The 22,715-nt window shown below is 44.8% G+C and overlaps 1 protein-coding gene across 2 annotated transcripts in view; it reads left to right on the forward strand.

Moving 5' to 3' along the window:
• Nucleotides 1–200: 200 nt before the first annotated feature.
• The window catches only part of SKI (SKI proto-oncogene), a gene marked incomplete at both ends in the record, with an annotated part of 91,413 nt that continues 68,898 nt past the window's right edge, over nt 201–22,715 (forward strand). For both annotated transcript variants that reach the window (XM_079545672.1, XM_079545673.1), the window contains one exon: nt 201–1,112. In XM_079545672.1, coding sequence (XP_079401798.1) covers nt 201–1,112 — 912 coding nt within the window. The remainder of the gene's footprint in view (nt 1,113–22,715) is intronic.

Here is a 22,715-nt window from a genome sequence, read left to right on the forward strand (position 1 = left end):
CGGAAAGGAGAAAGAGACGCGTCCGAGAAGGATTTATTTCCTCGCCGTCTGTGGATTGCTAAACCTGAGTGGGAAGGGGAGAAAACAAGGGTGGGTTGTTGTTTTGTTTAAAAAAAGAAAAAATCCCTTAAGTGGATTTGTACCAGCGTGGAAGATAACTGGGGATTTTTGTTGTTTGTTTTGGGAATAGAAACTAAAAAATGGAGACTGTAAGTAGAAGCAGCTTCCAGCCTCATCCAGGACTGCAGAAGACCTTGGAACAGTTTCATCTGAGCTCTATGAGCTCCCTGGGTGGCCCTGCTGCTTTCTCAGCGCGATGGGCACAGGAGATGTACAAGAAAGACAATGGCAAAGACCCGGCGGAACCTGTGCTGCATCTGCCCCCTATCCAGCCCCCCCCAGTGATGCCTGGTCCATTCTTCATGCCCTCGGACAGATCCACTGAGAGGTGCGAGACCATCCTGGAAGGGGAAACCATCTCCTGCTTCGTGGTGGGTGGGGAAAAGCGCCTTTGCTTGCCCCAGATCCTGAACTCGGTGCTCAGGGACTTCTCCCTGCAGCAGATCAATTCGGTGTGCGATGAGCTACACATTTACTGCTCCAGATGCACCGCTGACCAGCTGGAGATCCTCAAAGTCATGGGCATCTTGCCCTTCTCTGCCCCCTCCTGCGGGCTGATCACTAAAACTGATGCTGAGAGGCTTTGTAATGCCTTGCTTTATGGTGGCACCTATCCTCCCCACTGCAAGAAGGAATTCTCTAGCACGATCGAGCTGGAGCTTACAGAGAAGAGCTTCAAGGTGTACCACGAGTGCTTTGGGAAGTGTAAGGGACTCCTGGTACCAGAGCTTTACAGTAACCCCAGCGCAGCCTGCATCCAGTGCTTGGACTGCAGGCTCATGTACCCGCCTCACAAATTTGTGGTCCACTCTCACAAATCCTTGGAAAACAGGACTTGCCACTGGGGCTTTGACTCTGCAAACTGGAGGTCCTACATCCTCCTCAGCCAGGATTACACTGGGAAAGAGGAGAAAGCTAGGCTGGGCCAGCTCTTAGATGAAATGAAAGAAAAATTTGACTATAACAACAAATACAAGAGGAAAGCCCCCAGGGTAAGTGATGCCTTAAATTCTTATTTTAAGAAGGAGTAGGGGGGAGAGAAAGAGAAGAGGGATTTTCGATGACGTCCATAGATGTACTCAATTTGTTACCAACTGTTTTCCTTTTAGAGTCGTTTAGCAATCTAATCGCATTCTTAATTCTCACCACGTGTGCGTTCATGCAGACGACCAGCGTTCGACATGGCTCCTTTTTTTCCTTTTTCCTCTCGTTGCATTCTGAGCACAGGAGCTGGAGTTCAGTGATACTATATATATGTTTGTATATCGTGTTGTACACGGAACCTGATCTTTGAAACCCATCACACTGCCCCGCTTCAGCAGGAAGTGATTTGGGGTGCCAGGAGCTTCACTGGAGGTCAAGACGAGGAAGAAAGGAGGGAAAAATAACTCTGATTGCCCCAGACACAAATGCATGCAATTTTCTTTTCGACTGCATGCCTCCAGGGATGGAGGCAGGGGCTGAGCCGTTTAAATGCTTGAGCTGGAATAAAATGTGGCTGCTGAGAAAAATCCTGACAGCGATGCAGGTTACTGGTGTTCAGTGAAGTGCAGAATGGGAGCAGAGAAGTCTGTGCTTTTGGGGGATCCCAGATCCCAGCAAGACAGGCTTTTGTATATCGGATTATGTGTACGTTCAGTGAATGGATCTGAAGGGCCAGCTGCAGCAGCTCGTTGCGGTGTGCCCCCGCTGTCCCGAGGCCGGACAGCCCGAACGTATTTCCAGGTGCCCGGTGTTTTTCTTTCAGCCTGGGCTGCCTGCAGGCCCCGCCATTCCCGCTGTGTGGGCGAAAGGCGCGGTGCCACGGGTGGGCAGCGGGGGGGGGGAACAGGGGGGGGGCGGCAGCTTCTGCCCCTTCTCAGCCCCCCGGAGGGAGGTGAAAGCAAACCGGAGCAGTCTGGCCTGCAGGTTTGGGGGCGGATTCTGCCTCCTCCATCAGAGATCTTGGAAGTTTTCTTCGGTTTTGTGTGTCTGGAGCGGAAGGGCAATCACGTAAAAAGAAAAGGAACTTCGAAAGCCTTCTGAGAATGTTAGGTGAAATTCTTGGTTAACTTCCCAAATACCTGTTTAGACGTGCAGATACACGGTCAGACTAAATATGGCTTTTATTAAACAACAAAAAGCAAACCAGGGAGGTTTTCAGCCCCCCGCACGCAGTGCAGCAGGCAGTCCAGCTGGCCCGAGGGGCCTGGCCAATCCATTTGGTTGGGCTCCGCGTTTCTGCCTCTAGGATTCTCTCTCTCCAAGTCCAGTTTCTCCCCTGCTCTTCCGCTTAGCCCCCGTTTCGGTCCTTGTCCTCACCCCTCCCTCTTTCCTCCAGCCGGAGTGTCAGAGCCGCTGTGACAAAGCGGGGCTGTAATGAGCCCCATTATCTCCGTGGCTGGAGGTGGATGTGTTTTTAATGGCTTGTCTATTCTCCGTCAGTCATGTGCTAAGGGGATGCTGGGGAAGATGCGCATGAATGTCTGCGAGAGGAGAAAAGGGCTCCGGCGGCGGAGACGTCTTTCAGCCTGCGCGGTGAATTTTCTTGGGCGTGCTCTGGGAAACTAAATAAAAGAATCCCCACTTTCTTCCTTCTGGGAGGAGATTGTGCGCCTGGGTTGGTCATTTCCACAGTGTGATTTAAATGAACGCTTTTAGAGGTCTGCATTTCTTTTCTTACAAGGCTCTTACGGCACTTTCTGTTGTGTGATTTATCCGGTGCCCCAGGTGAGGACGCGGGTGGAGAACGGGACAAGACTGCAAAGTGTTGGCATTGCCTTACACTTGTGGTGACCCCTTAGCAGTCCTGGCTCAGAACGTGGCAAGCACTCTTTCCGCCTGCCCTCCAACATTTGCTTGCAGCTCTTCTTGGAGAGTGACTTCAGGGTATCTGATAGTACCTAGCAGGAGACGCCAAAAATTAGACAAGAAAATCATAACCGGGTGTTTTTGAAACGATTTTGCACAAGTGTCGTAATAAAATGTTTAAAGTCTCCTGTGTAGGTTCACTTGGGAGTGGGAAGGACGGTGTGGTTGTGTGTGCTCAGATGACAGGATAGCACACATCCTGTGCAGGACGCCTTTGAGTTTCCAGGCTCTTGAGTTGTCTTCTCGGCTCCTATTCATGTGGCACACTCTTCACGAGGCCCTGACATCACTGGTGGAGTTTTGAACGCTTATCCTTCCTTTTTCTGTAGTCTTTTTCCATAGGGTTTAGCCAACGGATATCATATGCTAAGGTCATTTGTGCTAGCAGAGTGTGTGGATAATTACGGCGAGATTTAATCAGGCTGTAAGGTTGGTAGACTGTGGCCAGGGGCAAGTAACACTGGAGTAAAGTTTAGATGCCTAGTAAGGAAATGAAAGGATGATCCTGTGTCTGCCTCTGTGTGTTACTGTTAATCGCTGTCAGTCTCTGTGTGGGTTTTGTGTGTCTGCTGGGCTCTGTGTCTGTCTGTCTCTGTGGATGAAAGGGTGAAGCATATGTGTCTTTGTGGTGGTCTTCCTTTTTGATGTAGATCTCTGTGTTGCTTTGTTCTGCTTTATGCAGAGGTGTCTGTGTGTGTTGTATGCCATAATCTGCTGTGTCAGATGCTCTCTTCTATGTGCAAGAGGCTTTCTGAAATAACTTTCCCAATTAATTTGTGTATGTTGTACAGTGTTGTGCTTTCCCTGGGTTCTGCCAGTGCGTTGCAGCTTGGGATGCAGCTGCCCTTTGCTGTGGCTGGTTAAGAAGCAGTGAGTTTTTAGACCATTTTGTGTCTTCGTGAGGTTTCTGTGATGAGGTATGTAGGCTTTTGCTAGCACAGCTCTGCCTTTTAAGGGATTGACTTCTAAATGCAGGAGCTGGGCTGGCATGAGCCCCCACTGCAGATTTGGCATACTGGCCAAACTGCCTTTTTTCCTTCCCCAGCCCCCCCTCTGTTGGGTGGTTTTAAAGCACTGCTACAAGGCATAGCTTTGCCTAGATGCTTACTTCCCACCACGTATTTGCATCGAGCAGCCATTGTGCATATCTATCCATCTATTTATCTGTACTGAGAAATAGATACATAGATACATTGTCTCTCAGCATGGTTGGTTGAACCAGATGAGCTTTTTCTGGTCTTGCCACTTGCAGAAGCAGCTTTAATCTACATCTGTAGTGCAGTGAAGTCAGCAAAGGGTCCTAACCAAAGCTGGGATGAGTTGTGACAAGAGCCCCAGCAGAGGGGAACCATCCGTAGGTGGCTCAGCCACTTTCCTTACCCTCTTTTAAAAATCAGATTGTTATATCCTCCCTGTTAATCCGTGGATAAATGATTTACCTCCCATAAGCTCCTTCACCTTCCTGCCACTTCCTGAAGCTCTTGCTGTTTTGGGCCATATTATAAGCTCTCAGTTTTCCTTTGTATCCTTTGCTGGGTTTCCACTTTCTCATGTGCTGATGCGGTTTCTCAGCTGTGATCTCTGCCTGGGCTTTCAGAGTCCCCACGTACCAGCACTACTCTTACTTTTGTGGGTGTCCTCCCTCCCTGCCTGTCACACATTGTCTGCCTTCACTGCCATGGAGCACAGCTGTAACGTGCTGGGGGAATTTAGAGGGATTCAAAATGTGAGTGACCTGACGGGGTTGCAAAACAGGGTCCTGGAAATGCATCAGCAGTGCCAATGCACTTTTCTTGAGCTCAGCTGCTGGTGCATGTTGTGTTCACTTGCTGGTACAGATAGGGCCTTGGTACATCTATCATATTCTCTTTCCTCTTTAGTGTAATACATCACTGCTTTTTAACATCAGCATGTCTCCTACAATTGGATTAGTTCAAAAAGCAGGCCTGAAGGCTCTTTGGTTGCTGTTTCCAGTAAAGGAGGGTGCGTTTGGCTCTGTCTCTTTTGAACTTTTTTTTTTTTAAATATTGAACTGAGCAACGTTTGACAGTGCTTTCATATCTCCTACCTGTGTGCCAGACATCTGTATTTTTAGCAAAACTGTGTATGATCAGACACTCAGAAAATACAAGAGCTTCCCTTGCACATGTGTGAACACACCCACACATGCAGGCACCGCCGTGTTCCCACGGTTCATGTCCCAGCAGCACTTCTATGAAGTAGCTGGAAGCTAGAAGCAACATTCTGATACTGACACACAACCAAGCACGTAAGGCCTCCCACTTCATTTCACAATGCCTCCCAGCCCAGCGCTGCCACAACATGCAGCTTTCTCAGCTGGAGTAAGGTTTAGCCAGGTCAAGTGTGCAGCCAAATCAAAGAACAGAAACTGCTGGAAGTGAAACGGGGGGACTGAGTGAGTTCTAAGGGAGCTGTGGCCTTTTAGGTGCTGTGTGGTGGTTGCTATGCTGCATTTCGTGCCCACTTGAAATGTTGCAGTAGTAAATCTTAAATGCACATCTTTGCGTATTTCAAAGTCCTGCCTTCTAGCAGTAGTAAACTTCTTGAGTTGTTAATGGTATGTATCCCATAGTGTGTAGAGCAGAGGGATTCTGGTATTTTTTTGCAGGTATTGGTGTTCAGACAGCTGGATTTATTCTGTACAAACTGCCTCAACAAATACTGTTAAAAATTTTGCCTGAGAACTGTTGGTTCAGGTATTTTTCCATGCAGCAAAGAAGTAATTTGTTCACTCGCCTAATGTTTAAGAATTATATTAAGAATTATCCAGTAACAATTTTGAAGACTATAACAAAAACGTTGAAGCCTGCAAGGAGTGATTTAAACTTGGAGTCATTGTACAGCTTAGCAAAAGGACTTGAAAAAGGATGCCAACCTTGAGCACAGTCCTGCAGCACTGAGGAGGTGTCACTGTTTGAGCAGACGTCAGCATTTTTCTTCCAAGAGTACAAACAGTTTTACAGATGTTGAGATCGAGCAGGTACGTGCATGTGTGCGAGACAGAGAGTGTGCTGCACATAGCAGTGTAGAGATGTTGAGTCAGCTGTGGCCCTCTCTTGCCCCAAAATTAACAGTTTCTTGAGTTCAGTCCTATTGAATTAGGGAGGGAATTATAGAGAATCTCTTCTTTAGAAAATCACTGCCTAAAATATTAGAATGTCTGCTGCTCCTTTCACTGTTTGGGCTGTCTCACTTGCTTCTCCATTGCTGTAGTTTTGGGCTTGGGTGGATGTTCTGCCCAAAACAGTAGCGTGCTTTGAAGATGCATGTAAAAACAGTGTGTTTTTTGGATGTGCTCAGAGCCTGTAACACCTGGTGCGTCTGCCAGGAGATGAACACGGATATCACTGGCTGGAGCTGGCTGACCGATGAGGGTGTGCTTTTATTTGCTGAGATGAGTGTTGACACCAGTGTTGTAAAAGCATCTGGAGGCGTCTGTGCGAGGCTGCTCAGAGCATGTCTAGACAATGCAGCGGGTAAAATCCTGGCAGCTGCTGGTACCTTAAATACACCTCGCTTGGCACTGCTGCGACGGGGAGCTTGGGGGCTGCGTCTGAGTGCTTGAGGCTGAGCAAAGCTTGGGGGTTTGAGGAAGGTCTGTCATCCGTTCTGACTGAAAGTTCACGTCAGGTTTGTCTGTTAGCCAGCATGTGTTGCTGAAGGTCAGGGGTTCCCTGTACTGACTGCAGCGAGCAGTGGGCTGGCTCTGGGGATAGCTGGTGGTTGGAATTCACCCTGCTGGCTCAGCCAGCCCAACTGCTTTGCCATCATACTAGGAACGTGTCTCAATGCAAAGTACTTGGACCCAGAAAGCTTGATTAAATTTAAAAAAAAAAAACAAAAACAAACAAAAAACCCCACAACACTGAACTCCAGAGTCATTTTTATTTAGAGGGAGCTCTGATGGAAGAGTCGCTACGTCCAACAGGAGGCTCTTGGAAGAACACACAGACAAAGTAACTCAATCCGAGTTGTAGGGAATCTATCAGTAGAATATTATCAATTACTCAGCTGATCTATTTCATCTGAGTGGCCATAGAGCACTTAAATCAAATTGATTTTCACATAAAGGAAGCATTACTTTAAAATGTAGTAATATAACACACTTTTCTTTTAAATTTGTCAATTATAATATATGTGTTAATAATAAATAGGCACCACATTTTTATTTTTAATGTTGTTCTGCTCAATTATAACGTAGTCAGTATTTGTCATTCTGGGGAGTGGGAAACAAGCTGTTGTAATGTTTTTTCTTTGCAAAATAATTATGAAGAAGCAGGATTGCTCCGAATGGATGTACTCCATTCCATTGCTCCCTTATATACACCTTGTCTAGTCTTATGCTTTTCACATTTCACTGTCTTCGTTGCCACTGTAGAAATTCAATCTCGGGTTGTTCTGGGCTGGTTCTGCAGTTCTCACTACAGCAATCGGCAGCTCAGTAATTGGAACCAGTTCACCCACAAACCGCAGAGAGCTGTCTATGGATCAGGCTCCTTCCTGTGCCTTGCCTGGCAGTGCAGGCAGCCACGGGGTTGAGCAACAGATTCTGAGCCAGGGTACAGTGATGCCAACACAGGGTAGATTTGGTGAGTTTGTGGTGAGACCCAGCATTCATGGCCTGTGCTGAAGGTGATTGTGAACCTGTAGCTTTGTGCTGCTGTGTTGTTTTGGCGATGCACTGATCCTGGCCGACTGTACTGAACAGAGCAGTGGTTCCTGAGCTGCAAACTGGTTCCTGGCTTCAGACTGAAAAGGTTTTGTTTGCTGCTCGCATGTGTAAGACTGTGCTTTCAAGTTGCTGTAGGTATCTATCAGGTTGGGCTTTTTCTTTTTCCCTTATTTAGGATTTGTCGGTCTTTATTTTTTAGTTTATTTTTTCTACTGCCTTAGAGATCTCTAAGGCTGAAATGAGGGTCAGCTTTATTTTCCTTGATGCAAGTTTGAGGACTATAAACTTGGCCTCAAAATTGCATCAGGTGCAGCTCTTTGAACATGCCTCAGTTTGCCCATATTGGGCAAACGTGCTGGCTGACACACGGGCCCCTGTGCACTCAACTCAAGTTGTTGCTTTGACCTTTGGTTGGGTGAGGTAGCAAAAACAGGTACAAATTCAGGTCCTGGTCCTGCCAGCGTTTGGTGCGCAGAGCTCTTCTGGGAGGCAGTGGGAATTCCTGCCTGTGGGTCTTTTATCATTGGCTCCACCTGAGGGTTGGTTGCTCTCACTTGTATTTGGGTTGCTCTGAGCGCTGGGTGCGTGTTAAAACAACCTGTTGTGCTGCGTGTTGGCATGATCGTTGGCATGAGACGTGTTCTGCTACCCTTACATGTGTCAAGCAGTGTTCTGGCTGTTTAAATAGCTCTGCTTAGAGTCAGGGGTAACGTGCATGTGGGCAGAGATTCTGTGCATGTGTAGAAACTGCAGCATCATTCTGTATACTGGAGATAAACAGCAGAGGAGCTGATCGATAACCTGGTTCCTGGCTTTGTTGCTTATTGATTGATATGCAGTTACCTTTGCATATGCTTCATAGAAAATGTGACTTATTTTTTTTAAATCGCAACTGTTTCTGCTTTGGCGTGAACGTCTTTGAATTGGAAGCACAAGAATTGCTTGGGTTTTAATGATTAAAAGCCAGCAGCAACATAAAAACAAGATGGAGACTGCAGCTTGTCTTAAGTTGTTGTAGGGAAGGTTCAGAGGACGCGTACCCCTGTGCTTTGTTCATCCTCCATTCAGCCAGTGGCATCGTTTTATAGAATAAGGTCATTGACTTGGATTGCTTGTTGGTTTCTCAACCCTTTTCACCAGCCAGTTTGTGTAATGTCTGTCTGAAATGTTGAGTAAGGGCATTGAAATAGCAGACAGGATATCAAGTGTTAGGAAGTCTGGGTTAAGTATAACAGACAGTTCTGGCTGGTGAAAGGGGAGCAGCTCCTTGAGCTGGGTTACAGCTCAGTCTCTGTGGAAGCAGCAGGCTCTGGGCTTTGCTCTTCCAGCCTTCCCCCTGCTCCTCTGCATGCATATAATCAATTGTGTGGGTGCACCTCTTTTCTAGAGATGTCTTCTTTGTTTCTTAGTGGCACGGAATTGTCTGTAATAATGTCTCTTTCGAAGGATTACATAAGTTTAAGATGATTTCTCCGCTGGGAGAATTATGCAAGTTTAAACTGAAATGTATTTAGAGAGCTTTTATGTATGTGTTTTCTGACTCACAATGCAGAGGGTGATTTATTTGCATCCTTAATTGGACAACATCTGTTAGGGTTGGAAGAAAAACATTTCCTATCCTTCCAGTGCCATAACCTGCATTTTTTTTGGAGCCCCTTCTGCCTACTGCGAGGTCTGTGCAGGTCTGGCTTACCCAGGCGCAGGCACCAGGCACACAGCTTGGGAGCTTCTGGGGAGGGATCTGCAGAGTTTTGATGCATACTTGCAAAAAGAAAAAAAAAGTTATACGTGCCAATGATACTGTTAAAATCAGAAACAGTAACACCTGTTTTCTGTCTTTACTTTTCTCCTTTTATAAGAAGATGATGCTTTTGTTACCATTAAACAGAAAACAAGGGCAGTAAAACTTCCCAATTCTGATAGCGAAGACGAGAGTCTAAAATATTTCTGCTGCTCCCAGTGATCTCTGACCATTTAGCAAAAGCTCTGCTGCTGGTTTTCAGCACAGTTAAGCTGTTTTGTAACACTTCATGCAGGAGAAGAAAACAGCTCTGCTCATGTGTGGACATTGACTGTCAGGAGGCCAAAGTAACCTCTTGGCTTAACGTGAGCTTCTGTGTGCGGCTGTGTGACCGGCCCCTGCAGCCCCAAATCTGGCACTGACCCCTGCGTGCAGCCCTCATCGCTTTCAGTGGGGAGCTGCACAGATCTGAAGAGCTGCCCATGCAGATCAGATTGCAGGAATGGGATGGGGACGGTCCTTGCTGTCGTTATGTAATAGTGGAGTGCTGAGTGTCTTGGACTGAGTGCATAATGCTTGTTGATGCTTTTTTCAGGATCCAGCTAACCAAATTAATTCTACTGAGTATTAAAGTCTATCGGTTGCACGGGGATCCTGCTGCTTGCTAAAACAGGGACTGTAGTAGTACCAATTACAAGCAGCAAATTACTTCAAATAATTAAAAAAAGCAAAAACAAAAAAACCCTCTAAATATTAACTTTGGCTAGGTCTACTATTTGATTTGACAAATAACTTTAAACAGCAAAAAAGAAACCTCTGGAATAACACAGGTAGTTTTTATGTATTTATAGCTGCAGAGTAATAGGACAGAAAATAGGCAATGCTAAAGCTGCAGTGTGGTCTGATTCCAGTAACCTAGAACCTTGACGTTCTAGATTTCCAGTTTACACTGCTGTTATTGAGGAATTCCAGGCTTCTAAAATCCTGTCACTCCACAGTTGATAAACTGAGCGGAGTTGGAAGATAATGGAGTTTCCTGGAAGTTTTAAAGTTAATTAATTGATTTACTGAGTGGTTCCCCATTCTGAACTCCCCACTAGCAATTTCAGTTAATTCAGTGGGAGCGAATTCTCACCCATGCTGGTATGACTTAGCAATAGTCTGTTCACTACATGTGCTCAGAGCGGTGTTGGAGCTGCTGGGAGAGCCTGCAGCATTGTGTCCATTATTGATGTTTCCTTGTTCCCATGTAACTTGCAGTGTTATTTACAGCGTTAACCAACCCGTGTCTTTTAGGTACATTTGGTCTTTTTTTGTTTTTTGTTTTTTTTTGAATTAACCTAGCCATGATGAGACTTGAATGAATATCATCTGCACACCTGTTTAATATTAAAGATCAGGCATTCAGTGCTTTGTGGCTTTAGCTTGAAATTCAAGTTGCTTTGAGTCATCCCTTTCGTCTTTTGTTTGGGTGGAAAAAAGGAGTGGCAGTAAACGGCCTGCAGCTAAGAAATGAAAGAGTTGAATTAGGTTTTAGAAATGTTAGTCTTGGCATTTGGGACATTTGCATTTGTACAGATTGTCACGCTCCTCTGTATTTTATTTGGAGTATAGAAGTTCAGTGCTCAGGATGAAAAATGTTACATATCTTTTTCCTAGTATTGTAACACATGAATGCTGCACTGGAGGAGTGGGAAAGAGCTGCAGTGTGAGCTGTGCTCTCACACGTTGAGCAGATCACTGGTAGGCCAGCCTGGTCATTGTCCCATCTGTGTTCCCAGCTGAGGGTTCTTTTCTGACAATAACTTCTAATTCTGTGAACAAGACGATAACCCACATGTTAATTATAAGAAATCAACGAGACCAAAACTGCAAATGAATTCATTTTGGTGTAGTTTGTAAAGCTTCCTCAGTTCACGTGTAGTTGTAGGAGAAGCTGTGTTAGTGCTGCCTGCAAGGGACAGAACGCACAGGAGTTATGGCAGGAGCATCTTAACCCTGGTCCCGACACTGAGCAGCATGCAAGCACTGTTACATCCCCGAGTGCTGTTACTGCAGATGTACTGTAAGCATGTGGGTGACGTTCAACTTCTGCCATTGTACAGAAGATAATATCTAAAGTTACTCTGGTCTAGACCTTGAGGGTCTTTAATCAGCTTATTTGCATGGTGTGCAGTGAGAGTAACACATGACATCAGTATAGCTGTGCTGATGTGCAAACCATGCCAGGAAGTGATTCAAGTAAATGAAGGAAGCAGGAGCTTCTTCAGAAGACCCTGAGTGTGATGGTGAGTGCTTTGGTCGTACTGTGAGGGTCACATTGCACGGAGATTTGCCACGTGAAAATGTAGGAATTTATCCAAGTTGTCCTCATTAACTGGATGAATTTATCAGTGCAGCTTTCTCTTGTTGCAACTTGATTTGATTTCAGTCGATTCACGCGAATCAAACTTCATTTCTTTCTTTGTTTCTGAGAGGGATGCTCATGCTCATTCATGCTCTCCTTACAGAGCAGCTGGATCTCATCACGACAGATGTGAAAACCCTTACATTTATGTTGCTGTATTTTTTTGTGTGAGAGTTTTTCATGAATTAAGCTCTTGTCCTTACTGGCCTCCCTTCAGACTTGTTACTTGATGTGCAGATGGTTCACATACCACAAAGTGAGCATTGGGTCCCAGGAAAACAGAGAGATGTGTGGACAAACTTCTTAAAAATAAAATATCTATATTTTTTAAATTTTCTTTAAAAAAATAATGATAATTGCGAAGTAAGAACTGGGTTGCTCCAAATTCCCCCTCCAAAGTCTGCTTCAGTAGCCATGCAGATTGGCTGAGCTGGCTTCCCGTCCTTTTGGTTTTGGTGGAGAGCTTTTTGTTTGGCATTTCACAGTCTGGTTTTCTCCTTTGGGCTGTGTTACGGTAGGACCAAAACTGAATTGCTACCATGGAAAGCTTTTAAGAAACTGGCGTGGCAGAGCCGTGTCCTGAAGGAGTGCTTTGCAGGAGTGAATTCACAGCGAGCAGCTCAGTTGCTCTTCGAGCTGTTTGGGACACATGTCTCACTTTTGGTGGGGTGGAGGGGTTCTGTTTGTTTGTGTTCTTTTTTCCCTCTCCAAGCTCCTTCTGTAGGCTTTCAGCCCGAGTGCATCTTGGGATTTCCCTTTTGCTGAATGAGCTGCTTGTTCAAGAGGGAGGAAGTGAGGTCCCTTCTGGATTAGGAGGGGATGGGGGAGGAGGGCGGGGAGATGTCCTGTTTCATATGCAAAGCGCAATGAACTGGGGGAAAAAAACAACAAAAAACACATGGAAACCTATTTAACAAAACCATCCGTGTCCCGGGCCGCCAGAGGAGTTGCTGGCTTTGTTGGGGAGAAACCTTTTAAAAATGAGATAAAGGTGGAATTTTTTTTTTTAATACCAGCTGAAGGAAAGAAATAAATGTCTCCTTATGGTAGGTCCCTGTGAACGGAGCGCGCAATGAACTGAGGTGATGCCAACCTCCACAGCAGTCACGAGCTCACAGATGTCTGTTGTGATGTATGCTTCCCTAAGGTTGGAATTGAGGGATGGCCACCATTCTTTGGTCCTTCGCATCAGTATCAGCTGTGTGTAATTTGATTTCAGTTACATTTCTCCTACTCAGCCAAATAAATATTTAGCAAAAGGAAAAAGTAACGTAGTTGTTCCAATGTTACCATAACGTTGCTTCAGTTGGGAGCAGTAAAGTCTGTGCAACAAATGGTGAGTCGAGGGCTGAAGCTGTTTCTTTTTTCTGCACTGATGTTTCTTCATTGAGGATCGGATGAAAAAGTTGCAGTGATGCAAAAAGTATGGAAGGCAGTGTTATTTATTGGGCATCCTTGGGGCAGACTTTGGAGGACTGGTTTTGTCCTCTGCACTTTTGGTCATTTGTTAGCAATGCTGATGGCAGATCTTTGCATGTTTTCCTTGACTCTAGTTGATCTTGGAGAAATGAATATTACTGTTAAAATAACAACTGCTCGGAATTAGTTGTCATGTTTTGATGCTGTTAGTTGAAAACTTCTGTTCCTTTCCAAAGTTGACATTGCTTTTTCCTATTACTCTTGGTTTATTTCTTAGCTGTCTTCTGTACAAGGAAGGGCTTGTGTAATGCCCGAGCCATTCCCATTCCTCTCTGAATGATATGCAAATCTAGTCAATTAAGCAGGGGGGATTTAATTAGCAGTTTAAGTTCATGTGTGAAGTGTCTTGCTTTAATTACTTAACAGTTTTGTTGCAAATTTGCTAATTTTTTTTCCTCAGAACTATCGAAACTGTGATTTTTTTTTTTTTTTTTTTGTAACATTTTCAAATAGTGAGTATTGCCCAGCATGTCTGACCTTTGTACTGCTGTGTGTGTGTGTGTCCCTTCAGTTGTAAGGGTCTTTTCCAAGCTGTGCAGAGAAAGCAAAGCTATGTTTATTGTTTCAGAACAATACTTCAAAAAAAATTTTAGGGTTTTTGTGCTAAAAATTTGGAGTGAAAGGCTGTCTGTTGTTCCTGCTCTTGTAGCTAGATGATACCAGTGTTGTGGTGTCTGTCTAACTGCCCCGTGTAGTTGCAGTGCGTTATATCAAATGGTTTCTTTTGTCCAGACAGAACTTGAAACAAGTGGCTTTTCTGCACGGCTGCAGAACGTTGGCACGTTGCTGTGTCAGTGTGGCTGCAGTGATGGAAGGAACTCAGTGTTACAAGAAACAGGTTTGTGACAGTGCAGAACTAGGGCTGGTTTTTGTATCCCCATCTTTTTATTAGAGATGCCTGAGCATGTGAAAGGGGCACATTTACTCAGGTGATACTGCCAAGGCCATCCCTGCCTTTCTGAGTCACCTGTCGGGGTGGTGGTGTCTTGTGGCCTTGTTTGGCTTCTCAAAACGCGGAGGTGATGGCGGGAATAAGAGGAGAATTGAGAAGAAGATGGATTGATTTCTGTGACTTCCTCCCTTAGCATCACATGTTAATGCACTTCAGACAGATATGAGTACATGACTGCACTTTCCTCTGGCTCAGCACAGCAGATGGCCCAGCTGAGGCTCGTGGGGCTCTGCAAATTGAGTATAACTGGGTACAGATCTGCTGTTTGGATACCTGCTACCTGTTTTCAAATAACATTTATCCCAGTGATAGCAGATACATCAGAGGTGGATCTGAATTGCAAAGTAAAGTTTATCATCTGTTGTCATTCGGGCATGCTGGCTGTGGAGAGCTTCCATGCACAGCCTGTAGGTATTTCTCTCTTCCTTGCTCCCCACCTCCTCTGCCTAGGTTGCCATATATCAGGATGCTGCCATGAATGTGCATGAACAAATAGGAATGGTAGCTCATGAGAGGTCTGTAGGATATTTAGCCATGAAGCACCATGCTGTAAAGCAGCATTTGGTTTGGAAGATGCTGGTTTGGTACAGAGAGCTTCCTCTGAGCTCCCAGCTGCAGGATTTTAGATGTTACAACTATTTCATTTCACACGTTGCACTTCACGTGGAAGTCCAGAGAAAAATTTAGAGAAACATCTGTCTTGTCTGTCTTCGAAAGCATCTCTAGGCAATGGTCAGGTGATAAGTGAAGGAGGTGAAGAAGCTAATGTTATTACATGCAGATCTGCCATTATGGAGCAGCCCCAAGGCTTGTTTCTTGGAGTAGCTGTAGTGTGCAGGCAGTGATCCCGTGGTGCACTGAAGGACCCAATGCCCATTATGGTCAACTGCAGCTTGTTTCTGTTGTTTGGAAAAGCCACAGCAGGAGTATGCAGGAGATCCAGGATGGAGAGTGCTGGGTGCCAAGGTTTGCTAAATGAGCAATTTCTCATTTGTACATCTGGTGCTGGGAGGCTCCAGCAGCCATTCCTTAGGATGGTAGATAGCGTGGCTTCTGGGGCAGCAGAGTTTTTATTGAACTGGACTCCTGCTGTAGGACTGAACCACTGTGAACTCTGGTACACTGAAAAGCCTTTCTGTGGTGGACTGAAAGTGTTCCATCTGTTTTGGTGTATAAGAGCAGAACGCTGGCTGCAATTCCTTTTGCTGCTCATTGGCTGCAGTTGTGTGTGTGTGTGTACATGCACAGATGAGAGGCTAGGAAGGAACAAGAACAACGTTTGCACTTACAGTCCAATGCTCCACAAGTTTACAGGTACTCCCCATTCATTGTTTTAAAGTATTTCTTTATTATTTGGCTTAACTTTGTCAACACACATAGAAATTTTCCTCATTTATCTTCTACTACAGTCTTTAGTTTCGCTGTAGGATTGATGATTGAGTAGTGGCAACTTCACTTTAAAGCTTTTAAACTGGAAAGTGGGGTTTTTACCAACCAAGGCTTTTTGAGAGAGATGGATAAGAAACTGCTGCATTAGTTTTAGTGACGATTTCCTGCATCTCTGCATCTCGGATAGATTTAAATAATTCAACAAATGCACAGATACTGGCTGTAGCAGCAGTGCAGTTAAAATCACTTCAGTCAGCAGCCATCCAGGCTGGGCAAAAGGCTGCAGCATTTGATTGAAGGACCCTGTTTAGAGACTCACTGTGGTACGGAGTGTTAAGAAACTCACCCCATTAATAATTCTTTTTATAAAAACAGGAGAGGCATTTCTAAACCAAGTGCTCTGTGTTTCATGCATCTGCTTTTTATGAAATGCTTTTGTGAAACAAAGCAGTGTTAGAAATGCAGAAAAATGTTACGCTTCTGACATGTAGGAGTTCAGTCTTTGCCATATCCTCAATGGGGATCTCAGCACTATAATGCAGAGTGCTGCTGCTTTTAAACAAGGAGCCACTCTGCGTTTTCTGTAGTCCTGTCCTGGTCCCACTTCCTGATCTCACTGTTAGTGGGCCAAGGAAGCAAAAGTTAACAGCAAACATGGAATCTCCTGGCCTGTTTGGTTTCCAAGCAGAAGCAGAGATGTTGTGATTTAGAAACTTCTTTGTACTTGTAAAAATAATGGGATGTATTAATTCCTTATTTCTTTCTGTGCTTTTCCAAGATAGTTTCTGGAGACGTTTCATTCAAATTTGTTGTTAATCTTATTAAGAACCCGTGTTACCGCTGTTCTATTTTTAATAGAATATCTTTCCTGTTTGGCCAGGGCAGCCCTTTTGTTGAACCTCCTTTTGGACTGTGTTCCCATGTGCTGTGAAGGCGCTGACACATGACCTCGTTACACATAGAAAATCCTAAATGTCCTGCCCCTTGCCAAACCTATCACAAAGCTACCCATCACCCCCTTTTCAGGATCCCAGATGGTAAATAGCAGCAGGAGGTGAAAGGGGAGCTTTGTCTCCATTCTGAGTCCTGTTTTAAGTATTCTGTGTCTGTCTGTTTCCCTCTGCTTTTCCCACTCTGCCCATAAATTAGCAAGCCAGCTTTTCTGACAAGGGAAGACAAAATGTCCATAAGCTGCAGTAGCATCACCTACTCAAGATAACGTTTTTGAACATTCTTGGTTTTCGTTCTATCTGGTTGTGATCTCCTCCTTTGGGTAGAGCAGCTCTCTGGCTGCTTGCTGGAGTATTTAGGGAAATGCCGCTTTGACGAGGCTCAGGCTGCAGCTCTTAGCTTCTGTCCCAGCTTCTGAAAGGGGCACATCTCACAGTGACGTTTACCTACACCCTGGGTGGCTGGGCTCTGGTGATTTTAAAAAAAAAATCCTACAAAGATCTGCCTGTCCTATTGTTTTCCTAAAGCCCAAGTTGTAAGGGAGGCAGCAGTCTGTGCTTGGGGTGCCCTGGGAGCAGCTGGCTTTATGAGCGTGCAGGGGGTCAGCAGTGAAAGGAGGAGGGACGTGGTGAGGGGATACTGCAGCCCAGAGCCGTTGCCTGCGACTCTGTGACTGTTTTCAGAAGCTGGGCTTCACTCCTAGGATTCACTGAGCAGGATATTGTCTCTAAGCACTCTTCCCATGGAGTTCCCCTCGGTGACAACAGTTTCCCCTGGTTTTGTACAGGAAAGCTGGCTTGGGCTTTTGTGCAGGTGGAAGTAGGAGCTGTGCCGGTGTCACTTCAGGAATAGTCTGTGTGTATCGAGGTGATAACATTCAGCTTGGTGTCTGTGATATGTTTTGGTGTGATAGGTGTGAAGGACGTACAGAGCTTTATCCATTAATCATCTCTCCAATCCAAGGCTGTGGCAGTGTTTCCTATGAGAAGAGGAAACTGACTTCTTTTTTTCCCCCTCTACTATTTACCTGCAGCTGTACTGTGGAGGTTTGATGGCTTCTGCTAAGAAATGCTGATTTATGCTAGCTGAGCATATGCCTTTGTTTGTTGGGGACAGGTTGGTTTGTTTCCATTAATGAAGGCACTGATTCTCCTTAGCCCCATCTAATTCCAGGAACAACCTGCGATTGCCCGACCTGAGCTCTGACAGCTCGGTGTGATGCTCGTCTTTTCTCTGACCTCAGTGCAGCTGGGAAATCAGAGACTGCTGAAATGAAATGCTGAAAGTTTAATTAATTTTATGGATTCCCTGTTTTTTGTGCATCTTTATTTTAAGCTGTTGAATATTAATGTGGAAAGGGGAGTAGGAGTGCAAGGTCTGTTTACTGTCTAGTGCTTGAAAGTGGTTTCTTTTTCTTTTCCAGTTGTTTCATTTTATGTTAGAAATACAGTTGCATTATTCCCAGGTTCCTGCACGGTCTTAAGATGCCAAGTGAGTGTCAGCAGGGAAGCTGATGGGAGGGATTTAAAGCCATAATGCAAGCGTTGTGGCTCTGAAACATAAGAGTGACTCCACTTTGAACATGAATTAATAAACTTTGATATTTAAGTGTCGAGAAAGATTAAGAAGAAGAGAGGGAAGAGCTCCTATGTCTTTTGGCTCTGTTTTCTGGGTAAGAATGCTCTGTTTTCCACATTGCGAGTTAATTAGTACAGTGTTTTTTTTCTCCTCTGGGATCTCCTGCATTTCTTCTGACCTGTAATTCTCTGTATAGTCATCAAGTAGAATAGATCTGATGGGCTCCGTTCTGACACGTCGTGTTTTGACAGCACATTTTGTTCATACTGAGTCAATACTTTTGAAGCTGGATTGCTTGGTCACTTTAATTTGACATATACCTACTTGCTGCCAAAACTCCTTTTGGCTTCTGCCCTAACACCAGCCTACTGTTCTGTCACCTTCTCTGTCTGTCACTGGTGCTTTTATGGCTGCACAATGTGCAGCAGCTCACCAGGGAATCGATCTGCCCGAATTAGTCGTTATATAAAGGGGAGTTACAAAAATTAACTGAACAAATGTGCTGTTGAGTGTGCAGAATAAGCCAGTCAAGGTGGGTTGGCGGCTTTGTTCACTGGCATTGCATTATTTGGGATTGCCGAAGGTATGGAAGTTTCAGATAAAATGATGGTGTACATGTTAGTGCTTTATCCTGAAGTACTGACAGTCCAGGGAACAGACTTGTGATGGTGAGAGTGAGGATGAGATGGAATCAAGCAGTGCTGCTTCAGCCCCAGCTTCTGTCATTTGTGAAACCTTTGTGTAGCGGCTGTGGCTGCTAAAGATTAGGCCAGTATCTTTTAACACCTTATTAGGCTGTTGCTCTAAACCATGAGCTACTGTGAAAGTATTTTTCTTTCTTCTTCCCTTCTTTCCTTCTTTCTTTCTTTCTTTCTTTTTTTTTTTTTTTTTTTTTAAGGCTTTTGGTGGATGAAGCTCTAAAATGAATAGCAATAGTGTCTCCCTCTTCCTTTTGCCTCCTACTCGCCGCTCACACACACTCAGCCCTGGGGTCTTTTCTTTCTGTGTGGTTGGCAGAACAGAGAAAAAGAGAGAGAGGGAGACTGTCTGGGCCCCTGGTGCTGTCATGAGAAGAATAGTTGTGCTGTTACTGCTAAATCTAAAGGGACAAGCTGGGGTATGTATGGTGCAGCAGCCAGCGGGCTGAATTAGTGGCATTTAGGCACTGCTAAGAGGCTAATTGAGTCACTGGTACTTGCTGATTAAACCAGCAAATTGAATAACGTATGGATATGTGCATGTTTGTGTTTGGGTCTATGCTCTATGAAAAAATAACGTCAGGTTTTCTTCAACCCTTTTGCTCAAGCCACTTAGTAGCTTAAGGAACACCAAAGCAGCTATATAAATATGAGGAGGTCAGTCTTATTTTATTCTTCCTGCAATATTTGATGGGAGGGCACTAACACAGTTCCTTTACTGGTTACTGAATAGTTGCAGCTGAAAAAGTGCGGTGTTGAGCAAGCCTTTGGTTTAATATGGGGTATTCAGAGTTGAGGTGACAGAAGGGAAAGAACTGAGGCTGTCCTCAAGGGATGTGGGTACAGCAGGTGAAGCCTTTGTTGGAATCTTGGTTGGCATCCATCTCAAACCACTCCACCTTCTTCAGAACTGTGTCAGTGACACAGCTGGTGGTTGCACCACTGCTTCTGGATATCTCAGCAGCAATGCATAAACAGTTGTCCTATATAATGGTGAGGATTATAGCATAGCTAAAGAAAGTGTTTATAGCTGGGTTGTAAGGGGAATACGTAGAGAATCTGCAAAGCTGAGCTAAACTTTAATATACCCTTGCTGTGTATTTTGTAATGCGTTGTCGCTTCTGAAATCTGCCCACAGACTCAGGCCCAGCTTTGCTTTTGCTCACAGTGGTTTTTATAATGATTGTGGCTTGTTTAACTTCAGTAGAATTATTCCTAATTTATAGCACTATAACTGAAGAACAGAATTAGATTCTTGTGTTTTTCTTTGAAGTGTGCAGTGCTCTTAGGGAGGCTGTTGTGCTGAGGGCATATTGCTCTCAGTGATTCTTTTTAATTTTGTTTTTAGCTTTTAAGAAGAATGAGACACCTCTCAATCTAAACCAGAAGGACACGTATGAAAAAATAGTAAGACTCGTAGAGGCGAATGGTGGGTTCAGAACCTTGTGAGTCATTGCAGGGAGATTGACAGTTTGGGAACATGAACGCGGAGGAGTGAGGATGGGATGCTCAGGGGCTGATGAGATAAGGGAATCTATAGAATGTCAGCAGAGGGGTCAGCAGCAGCGTGCATCTCATTCCAGAGTTAAACTCAGGCATTGGGAAATGGCATTCCTTGATGGCAAATACGATCTGACAGTTCTCAGCTAGCTACAGTGTTCTCCTCCTCCTCCTCCTCCACCCTCCCTTCAGCCACATATCAGCGGATGCTTTGGAGATCATGTCTGTTCTTGCCTTCAAAGCAGCACCAAGAAAATATTTAAAGCCACAAGCACACCTTAGAGGTTCTGCAGGGTAAGCCAGGTTAGCAATCAATTTGTGTACTTGAAAGATTACATCCTTATTTAGGCAACTCAGTTTCCAGGGTGGTCAATCTGTTTTATCTCCTATTCAGAGATTATTGAGCTTTACTCTGATTTTAGCACGTAACTGTTGTCTTCCTCCCTCTTTCTTCCTTTCTTCTCTCCCGTGCATGTGAAAGAATTTCTTTCTGTTCTTGGGCAGGCCTGGACTGGATCCACTCCTGGAATTAACTACACAGGAGTTCATTCATTCCTCCTCTCAAATTACTTGGTGTTTGCTAGGTATAATTTGTTCATGGGTGGTGGGGAAGGAACTGTCCTCCCCTTGTTATTACCAAGGTGCAAGGAGCTAATACTGCTTTAGTGGGCAGGGCAGGAGACTGAGTCAAGAGAACTGTTTTATAGTCCCAGCTCTTGACACCATTTAGAGGGGTGACCTTGGGCGAGTTACTTCACTTTTCTGTGAAACAGCAGCAAGTGTTTACCTCCCTGCCCAGCAGGGCTGTTGAGAGGATTTCTGTGGATTGTTTTACATGCATACAGGATTATGTTGTTATTGCTGAGTGTTGTTTTTTTTATGAATATGTATGAAAGGCACTGGGACATTACCTCACCTTAGGCCTCACACTCAACTCATTGCAAGCTTGCGGTTGCTGTGAATTTATGTAATGGAAGAGATGGAAGAGATTAGGAGCATTATCCTCAGAAGCTGTTGATGTTCTCAGAAGAGAAAGTGAACCCCATTTCTCCTTCTCTAAGTAGCTCTCTGTTTTTTTTCTGACTTTGTCTTGTTGCCGGCATTTGGGGCATGGGGTCTGGAAAGGCTCCCATCAAACCAGAAGGATTATTTTTCTGTAGGCTCTTTGTGAGATCCTAAAATACAGCTCTTCTTGCGATGGAGAAAGGAGGAAATAATGACAAAATATTGTGCTGTTGTTTTATTTTTGAATCCTGAGCTTGTGGCAAGGGAACCGACCACACTGTGGAGGTTGCACAAGTGCGGTCTCCAGGGTGTCACTGGTGGTGTCAAGGAAAACTTCCTCTTTTAATCAGTCCTGTGGTGCAGCTGTGCTGCTGTGGATGAGTGGGCATAGCTGGGAGGCATCCACTTAGGCAAGGAAAGGCCAGGAGAGTGTGAGCCTTGTCTCACTTCATCTCACTTCATCTTTTACGTGAAATGGGGAAAGGGCAGCACTGCTGAAGAGGGATCATTTTCCTTGGCAGAAACTGAAACATATATATATGACCGTAAGCCTGCCTTACGTGCTCTGCATGCAAACTGTAGGGTTCTGAGGCTGAAAGTGAGCTCAGGGTGACTCAGTATGGCTGTGACCTCAGCTTGTCCTGATGCCCCAGTATGTGGTACTGCTGCTGCCCAGGCAGGGATGTCCAACCTACTGATGTTCTGAGATGCCATGTAAAGATTGAGTGGGTTATTTCTTAACGTTTTGTGGGTGTTGCTCCTAATCTCTTCCAGTGTTTCACTCTTTAAGTCATCTCGTCTGTTTAAAATTAAATAAATGAAAAGGCCTCCATCTGACTGTTAGAGAACTTCATGTCTGAGTTTACAGTTGTTGAAAAATAGACATGTGAGTACAAAGTGCTTTACAGTAAACGTTCCAGCCTTCTAGGTCCTAGGTCTTCTCAGGTGACTTGAGTCAATTGTATGATGACAGCTATCAAGCAGCATCTTCTGTCCCAGTTGCCTAATGACAGCTATCAAGTAGCATCTTCTGTCCCTGCCTGGAGCCAGCAAGCTTAGATTTTAGTCCGTTGAGTTGGCAAGGCAGGTCCAGGTCAGACAGAAACCTGTCAAAAGCTATGCTTTAAATCGATGCCTATGCCTCTTTCTCCTATTCTGCCATCCTTTAGTTTTGGGCAAGGTGTTAACAGTCATTTCTGAAATCTCACCGTATTTCCTGCACACGCTTTGAGTATAATTAAATCAAAAGCAAGCTTGTGACATGAAGAAACAAACCAGTGTAGGATGGATTAAGCATGAGAGGCAAAAGTTGCTTCCCAGAATCCAGTAACTTCATTTTGAGGTTCAGGGGA

Source organism: Tetrao urogallus (genome assembly GCF_951394365.1).
Source record: "Tetrao urogallus genome assembly, chromosome: 21".
In the NCBI taxonomy this organism is placed as follows: Eukaryota; Metazoa; Chordata; class Aves; order Galliformes; family Phasianidae; genus Tetrao; species Tetrao urogallus.